The sequence below is a fragment of the Bufo gargarizans genome, chromosome 1 (assembly GCF_014858855.1).
Source record: "Bufo gargarizans isolate SCDJY-AF-19 chromosome 1, ASM1485885v1, whole genome shotgun sequence".
In the NCBI taxonomy this organism is placed as follows: Eukaryota; Metazoa; Chordata; class Amphibia; order Anura; family Bufonidae; genus Bufo; species Bufo gargarizans.
Genome location: NC_058080.1, coordinates 589,208,529 through 589,217,790, shown reverse-complemented (window position 1 = coordinate 589,217,790; position 9,262 = coordinate 589,208,529). Strand labels below are relative to the sequence as shown.

Below are 9,262 nucleotides of genomic sequence, written 5' to 3'. Positions count from 1 at the left end.
GCAAGTATTTGGTGGCCATCAGAAGTAGTATCTGAGGTAAAATTCATCAGTCCTTGAGCTCTCCAGTATGACCACCTCCGCTATCTTTATTGATGGAGATATCTTGATATTATGACCCTGCCATCAATGGGAATGACTCTTAATGACCTCGTTGCCAAAAACAACACACATTATTGTGAGAAGGGTACTTATTTATGCAGTCCTTAATTGGGATAATTATTATTTTTTGAAACCTTGTTGTGGACGACAGACACAAGATATTGTGCAATATTTTCTTATATGTTTTCGGAAATCTTCTTCTCTTACTCCATAGATGACTGGACTGAGGAATCTGGGCACACATGTGAACAAAACGTAGTTTGAAATGATTAAGTAAAACAAGTAATTGTTCACATAGGTCTCGGTTACGGTGGAGATTAAGGAGGCTGTACACAATATGAGTTGGAAGGCATGGAGCATCACAGTTTTCCCAGCTTTAATGGCTGAAGAACGACCAGAACCGACCCTCCTGGCAACCAGCATGACATTAATGTAGGTAAATACAATGATCAAGGCCACCATGGTGAAGCTAAGAATATTGTTGAAGGCCCTGACCACATTTTGTATGGGGCTTATTATCTTTATAGCACCACACAACTCATAAACGGAATATGAGTTTCTTTCTGCAAAGTAGATCACAGTAATGAAGTTTACAGTACTTAGAGACAGCCCTATGGCCCAGATCACAGCAATTGCATATATAGCTCTCCTTGGTGTACACAACTGTACATGTCTCAGTGGGAAACATATGGCTATGTAACGTTCTAGAGACATGACGGCCAGGTTGTATGGGGTCACTAGAAAGAAAGTGCCGAAGAAGCTTTGAATGATGAAACAGACTATTACGGGGAAATAAACAGAATGCATGTAAGACACTACTATGAAATTTGTCGAGATGATAAACAACGTGTCATTGATGAGCATGTTGACAAAGAGGACGTATCGAGGGTTCTCCTGCATGTGAGGAGTGGTGAAGAAGACCTTCAGCATAATGGCGATGAAGTAGGAGAAGAAGGAGAAACACAAAAGAGATGTAATCAGAAAAACAGTTCTGGTGACATCATCAACTCCGTTGGTGTAAGAGAACATCAGGGTAACATTCCCAGGATCAGATGTGGAATTCAACATTGGAAACTGGATGGTAGCAATTCTTCTAGGAGATCTCACACAAGAACGTGACAGTGTTGAGCTTGTCAGATGTCTAGAAAAATTATATATATATATATATATATATGTATTATAACTTACAGACTTGACTTCTTTTCTGCTGCACATACTAGAATGAGTATCTATCTATCAGACTTACCTCTATCCATAACATGTCCATGTTCCTTGGGATGTCTCACAGTTCCTGTATACAGATGAAGCATTTTAATTTCAATTAGAGTTCATTTACTGCCATGGATCATCTTAAGGTGTTATACATTACATCTTTAGCATCACTGTCTGTGGGTTCTAGAGTTGTCCTCCATATTAAGTCCCCTTTTAATGGAGAATGCTCTGTTGTTGTACCCCCCCACCCCCCTAAGATACATGTGAAAATCCAACTGAAAAAAAATAAAAAATCCATGTTTTGGTGTGCAATCAGAGTACGGCCCCATTGATTTCTATGGGTAGCATATAACACAGATCAGAGGTACTGTGTAGCCTTAAAGGGGTATTCCAGTTATAACAAGTTATCCCCTATGCGCATGATCGGAAAAGTGCACCATCGCTCCATCGAACAAAGCCGAGTACAGCATAGAAATTAATGGAGCTACGGCATGATTTTCCAACCAGCTGCTCCATCCATTTCAGGGGGCTCCACAGGGTAGGGGACCTTCGTTCTCGTGATCGGTGGGGGTCCCTGCGGTAGGACCCCTTCAGCCTGATAGTTATGGATAGAGGGTAACTTGTTATAACCTGATTGCTATGAGTACATCACATGCACCCCTAAAAAAAAATGCGCAGCCACTAGGAATAGGTGGATGACTCACGTCCACCAGAATAGACTATCACAAAACAGCTTATCATTCACTTATAGAGATGTTCCTAAGTAATGAGCCTGTCCCTATGACACCCATACGACCTAATATAAAACTTGGTGTAGACCCAGGCATACTTTGGCTTTTTTTGGCATGTCCTATAGTGATGGAGTCCATGATCTGGGCTCCTCACTTCTGCTAGAATAACGGGGCCCTTGGAGCAGTACTCTCTGGATATAATCTTGTAAACAGCCATAGACATTAAGAACACTGTATTAGATGTGCCCCTTCATTCCAGACATTGATGGAGTCGATCCTCATACTGCTAACTCTGGCCATACCTCTGTCTAGAACGATGGTGTCCAACTTATGACTCTCCAGTGCCATTTCTCTTGGATATGGCAGAAGAGACACAAACATGGAAGGGATCACTAACTTCTGTCATCTATATATTCAGTATCTACCTGCAAGTTAATGGACACTCACAGCGCTATAGTCAGCATTACAGTGTAGACACACGGAGGGGGGGTTCGGTTGCTCTTCTCTGAGGCTTCTGCATGGTGCACATATTTATAGTTGTAGAGTGAAGCTCCCAGTAGAGCGTGATATCCCTGGATTCAAGGAATCAGTGAGCGTAATATCTAATTATAACACTGGAGTCATAGAAAGCTATTTCAGCATTTTAGTTTTGAGGCTGTAAATTAGCCTCTGGAGAATCATCTCAAAGTTCCTTCACAGCCTTGGTTCCGCATGGCTCAAAGGTGTATTTTTAATGTGTATATTATACAATATTTGAGGTCTGATTATGGAGTGGCTGAGATTGCATACCCTACAGTGTGGCTTATATAAGCGTGGACAGTGTGGCTTGGGTGGTGGCCTGATTGGGGTAGTCCTCAGGGCAGTAGGCTGAACCATGTGACTGATGGGAAGGGTGGTGTAGTGGGTTCCACGGAATAGTATGTATACTTACCCATATCCAAGTTGTCAAATTTGGACTATTTATGCCCAACCAAGGAAACCCCAACCTGCCCACTTTGGGTAAGGTTTCCATATCTCCAGCCGGTTTTACTGTTTGGTTCACAGGATTGTCCTGACAAAACCATGACTGTTGGCATGTATGAGCCCAGAGAATTCAGACCATCTGCCTGGCAGAGGAAATCCTAAGATAGACCTTAGTCCTGGTTTTAACAGTAGTGGAAAGAGAGCCCGGTAGGTTTATGTTGGTGGGACATGGTTTGTGATGACTGAGCAATCGTAGAGGCTTCAGAGAAGACCATCAACCACTCTAAAGCCTATATTAGACAGAACAAATATTGCACTGAATGTCATTAATGCGATTGTAATTGAACGAGCCTCACGAGATGTAATAAGTATTAAATGATGAGCAAGGAAGGAATGGGAAGGAATAATGCAAGTCACCCGTACATACTAAATGGTAAAAAATTGGGTAACACTGACATGGAAAAGGACTTAGGAATTTTAGTGAACAACAAACTAAGCTGTAAAAACCAGTGTCAGGCAGCTGCTGCCAAGGCCAATAAGATAATAAGTTGCATCAAAAGGGGCATAGATGCCGGTGAGGAGAATATGGTTCTGCCACTTTACAAACCACTAGTCAGACCACACATGGGGTACTGTGTACAGTTCTGGGCTCCTGTGAACAAGGCAGACATAGCAGAGCTGGAGAGGGTTCAGAGGAGGGCAACTAAATTAGTAACTGGAATAGGTGGACTACAGGTCCCAGAAAGATTATTATTATCAGACGACTGGGAGGAGATCTAATAACGATGTATAAATATATCAGGGGTCAGTACAGAGATCTATCCCATTATCTATTTATCCCCAGGACTGTGACTGTGACGAGGGGACATCCTCTGCGTCTGGAGGAAAGAAGGTTTGTACACAGACATAGAAGAGGATTCTTTACAGTAAGAGCAGTGAGACTATGGAGCTCTCTGCCTGAGGAGGTGGTGATGGTGGAGACACTAAAAGAGTCCAGGAGGGGCCTGGATGTGTAACACCCCAGAGTTGTGTTACTACACGCCTCTACCCCGCTACTGTCTCCTAAGAACCTTTATACTGTCATCAGATATGATTTTGCTCATGTCCTCCACAAATGTGCATATAAAACTATGTTAACTGTAATGGTTCATGTAACTAGCCTGGTTACCAGTGGGTGGCAGCATCATTGGCAGAGATAGTCTTAATGTTATGGCAGTTCAGAGTGGAGCAATCCTGTTCTATTCTGCCCTCACCCCCTTTTTTTTGAGAGAGTTGGGCTAGTCCCTCTTCCTGTAGCAAGGGAGGGAAGAACCAGTTAGAACCAGATATAGTTTACCCCCTGTTGGAGAAAGGAGGGTTTTGAGTAGTGTAACGTTACAGGTACTCCCTCCTTAGGGAAGAAAGTAGGGGCATTGCTCCGCAAGGGACCTGGCCAAATACCCAGTCTGAGCACCCTCAGCTCTGCTGGATGAAGAGAGCAGAAACTACAGGCAAACTCCAGAGTTCCAGGAAGAAAGCATCCCCTGAGAATCCATCTGTGAGATAAGTCTGCAGCACGCCAGACCTGCAGGGTATAGCGATAGTGAGGTCACGGTTATGGGCAATCTTGGCTTACTCACTTTTTAGAGGGGCAGGCATGCGACAGTGAAGGAGAGGCAGACACTAGTTCCTCTGGGGCACACTCTGTAAATAGGGACCAGGCCTGATGGTGTGTGAGGTGCCCTGGATGTTGCAGGTATTTTGAGTGCCTTAGGTAAGGTCCCTTTAAGAATCGTGACGGCAGTGCCTGTAACGGTGGCACACCGGTTTGCAGGAGGATTAATGGAGTACACAGATGGTAAACCAAACGTTGCTTTACTTTAGGAAACAGTCCAACTTTATACAAGCAATTGCAGGGGTGTATAATGCAGTCCTTTACAGTATAAATGCACAGCAGGTTTAAATCTTGCAAGATACTTGGACGGTATATAATTAATGCTTGGCAGTGCAATGCTGCTCTATCCCCACAGCTATTCTAGCTGGCTGGATCCCAAGGCCCGGATGCCTAATTGCTGGCTTGAATCCTGTGTATATATAATCTTTTCTACCAGTATTGGCACTTGCTCTATATATCACAGTACCTCTGCTTCTTAGCTGGATTCTCTGCTGGATTGGAAAGGTGGCTGCAGGTTTCTCCCAGCAGGTGCTCTCCTACTACTGGGGTATCTCATCTGTATTTGCGGGATTACTGGTCTCCAGGCAGGCTGTACTCCTTCTAGCCTCCTGGTGCAACTAGAAACCAGGACTATCTAGCTGCATGTCAGGAGGTGGCCCTCAGCATATCTTGGGCTGGTGCCTTCTCACTTCTGTCTTCACAGACTCCTGACTATGACCTAACCCCTCCCTGTCTGGGCCTGGACATTTATACTAGGGGCTCCCTATCTCCCTCTAGTGTCTGGGATGTCTAATTACACCCAAATAGGCCTGATAAGCATATAACAGGGGAAACAGACCAATGTAAAATCACACAGGAAATACATTACAATGCATAGATAAATATAATATCACTGTCCCTTGTGAGCAGGAGTAACACGTTACCCAATTGACCCTTGTGTAGTGCCCACTCCTACCTAGTGGGACACTACATAACCCCATGCTACGACGTTGCCCGTCCTCAGCGCAACATAAAGGGGCCCTGCCCAGCTGGATACTGCACCTGAAAGAGAAAAATAATGCAAAGCAGGAAAATACATCTACATTTGCAAAATACATTATATTTATACATCGGGCAGTTCCACTGGCTAAGGAGCAAGTTACGGTGAAAAGGGGCATCGTTCTCTTCTCTCAGGATAATGTAAGGGAACAGGGGCGCTGACCTGGTGCAGCGTATCAAGAATACCAGGATTAGTCCATTATAAATCTTTAAGTGCAAATTGTCCATAATAAAACTCTCTAGAGCCTGCTCTTCCTGGGGCTTGCTCTACTAAGTGGGCTTCTTATTAAGTGGAGTTAAAAAAACAAGGAGTTTAAGAAAAGGAGTTTGGAAACTAAGGTTGGATATAATTTCCTTGTGTGTTGTTGGCTTGGTTTAGCGTAGCCCTTCGGCTACAGCAGACAGGGTCTAGGTCTGAATCTTATATACTGTTTTACTTTTTTACTGTTGTAATCCCCATTTAGTATGTGTTGCACAATTTACAACGCAGTCCAGTGCACATCTTGCATGATGTATACAGTCCTGGAACAGGAGTTCAAGGGTGCATATCTTTGTTCTAGATGTGAGCAAATAACACGTTTGGAATCGCAAATCGAGTCTCTAAACGGGCAAGTTGCAACACTGAGAGGCATTGATAATTTGCAAAAGAGTTTGCTTCTCACCGAGCAAGCACTCTTTGGGGTAGATGAGGGGGAGGGTGACAGAGAGGAGGCTGAGGAAAGTGAGGTAGCTAGCTGGGTAACAGTTAGAAAGCGGGGTAGAGGGAAGAGTGCCAGGGAGGCTCGTCCTGATCTTACACACCCCAACAAGTTTGCACGTTTGGCAGATGAGGGGGATGTCAGTCCGGGGACGGCACTGCTGCAGCCGGACACTTCCTCTGCCAGTCAGGGGAATGTCAGCTCCAGTAAGCAGGGAACCAGGAGAGCAGGGCAGGCCAGACAGGTGCTGGTAGTGGGCGACTCCATTATTAGGGGAACAGATAGGGAAATCTGTCACAAAGACCGTGATCGCCGAACAGTGTGCTGTCTTCCTGGCGCTAGAGTTCGACACATCGCGGATCGGGTTGACAGATTACTGGGAGGGGCTGGAGAAGATCCAGCGGTCATGGTCCATATCGGAACCAATGACAAAGTTAGAGGTAGGTGGAGAGTCCTTAAAAATGATTTCAGGGATTTAGGTCAAAAGCTGAGGGCAAGGACCTCAAAGGTAGTATTTTCCGAAATACTGCCTGTACCACGAGCCACACAAGAAAGGCAACGGGAGATTATGGAGATTAACAAGTGGCTCAAGAACTGGTGTAGGAAGGAGGGGTTTGGGTTCCTGGAGAACTGGGCCGATTTTTCTATCGGCTACAGGCTCTATCGTAGGGACGGGCTGCACCTCAATGGGGAAGGGGCAGCTGTGCTGGGGGAGAAAGATGGCTAGAAGGTTGGAGGAGTGTTTAAACTAGGGACTGGGGAGGGTAATTACGCTATACGATGGGAAGATAGTGCAGATAGAGACCGGGGGCAAGGTAATGGGAATGGGGGAGGAATGGAAGGAGGGACTAGAACAGTTCAGAAGGAAAGGTGTAGGGTAAAAAATATACATAAACCTCTCAAATGTATGTATACTAATGCCAGAAGCCTGACTAATAAAACTGGTGAACTGGAATTAGTGATGTGTGAGGAGGACTATGACATAGTGGGAATAACTGAGACATGGCTGGATGATGGCTATGACTGGGCGGTTAATGTACAAGGTTACAGTCTGTTTAGAAAGGATCGTCAAAACCGGAGAGGGGGAGGGGTCTGCCTTTATGTAAAGTCCGGTCTAAAGACCACACTCCGTGAAGATATAAGTGAGGGACATGAACATGTGGAGTCACTGTGGGTAGAGATACATGGAGCTAAAAACAACAATAAATTACTAATAGGAGTTTACTATAAACCACCTAATATACCAGAGTCCACAGAAAATCTACTACTAAACGAGATAGACGAGGCGGCAAATCATAATGAGGTGGTTATTATGGGGGACTTCAACTACCCAGATATAGACTGGGAAACTGAAACTTGTATATCTCATAAAGGAAACAGGTTCTTGGCAATAACCAAAGACAATTACCTCTCCCAACTGGTTCAGGACCCGACTAGAGGGACGGCCATACTGGACTTAGTATTAACCAATAGGCCTGACAGAACAACAGACGTGCAGGTTGGGGGACACCTGGGAAATAGTGACCACAAAGTAATAACCTTCCAATTATCATTCAAAAGAGCGTTTCTACAGGGAGGAACAAAAATACCAAACTTCAAAAAAGCTAAATTTAGCCAACTAAGAGAGGCCATAGGCCAAACTAACTGGGACAAAGTCCTCAAAAATAAAAATACAGCCACAAAATGGGATATCTTTAAAAACATCCTAAAATCTCATTGTGAGAGGTACATACCGTATGGTAATAAAAGGTTAAGGAATAAAAAGAAACCAATGTGGATAAATAGAACTGTAACGAAAGCAATAAATGACAAAAAGAAAGCATATCATTCACTGAAACAGGAAGCACTGAAAAACTATAAGGAAAAAAATAGAACATGTAAAAAACAAATAAAAGCGGCCAAACTAGAGACCGAGAGATTAATTGCCAAAGAGAGTAAAACTAACCCTAAAATGTTCTTCAATTATATAAATGTTAAAAAGTATAAATCTGAAGGTGTCGGCCCTTTAAAGAGTAATGAGGGGGAAGTCGCAGAGAGCGATGAGGAGAAAGCAAAGCTGTTAAATATTTTTTTCTCCAATGTATTCACTGAGGAAAATAAATTGTCAGATGACATGCAGAATGCAAAAATAAATTCCCCATTAAAAGTGTCCTGTCTGACCCAGGAAGAAGTACATCAGCGACTTAAAAAGATTAAAATAGACAAATCGCCAGGACCGGATGACATACACCCCCGTATCCTAAAGGAATTAAGTAATGTCATAGCCAGACCCTTATTTCTGATATTTGCAGACTCTATACTGACAGGGAATGTCCCACAGGATTGGCGCATGGCATATGTGGTGCCAATATTCAAAAAGGGGCCAAAAACAGAGCCTGGAAACTATAGGCCGGTAAGTTTAACATCTGTTGTGGGTAAACTGTTTGAAGGTTTTCTGAGAGATGCTATATTAGAGCATCTCAACAGAAATAAGCAAATAACGCCATATCAGCATGGCTTCGTGAGGGATCGGTCATGTCAGACTAATTTAATCAGTTTCTATGAGGAGGTAAGTTCTAGACTTGACAGCGGCGAATCAATGGATGTCGTGTATCTGGACTTCTCCAAAGCATTTGACACTGTACCACATAAAAGGTTAGTATATAAAATGAGAATGCTCGGACTGGGAGAAAACATCTGTATGTGGGTAAGTAACTGGCTCAGTGATAGAAAACAGAGGGTGGTTATTAACGGTACACACTCAGATTGGGTCACTGTCACTAGTGGGGTACCTCAGGGGTCAGTATTGGGCCCTATTCTCTTCAATATATTATTAATGATCTTGTAGAAGGCTTGCATAGTAAAGTATCAATTTTCGCAGATGACAC

At 43.7% G+C, this 9,262-nt stretch overlaps 1 protein-coding gene across 1 annotated transcript; it reads right to left on the bottom strand.

Moving 5' to 3' along the window:
• Positions 1-219: 219 nt before the first annotated feature.
• LOC122928880 (odorant receptor 131-2-like) lies at positions 220-1,167 on the bottom strand. Its single transcript, XM_044282176.1, has one exon. The coding sequence runs from the start codon at positions 1,165-1,167 to the stop codon at positions 220-222; it is 948 nt and encodes a 315-aa protein (XP_044138111.1).
• Positions 1,168-9,262: the final 8,095 nt, after the last annotated feature.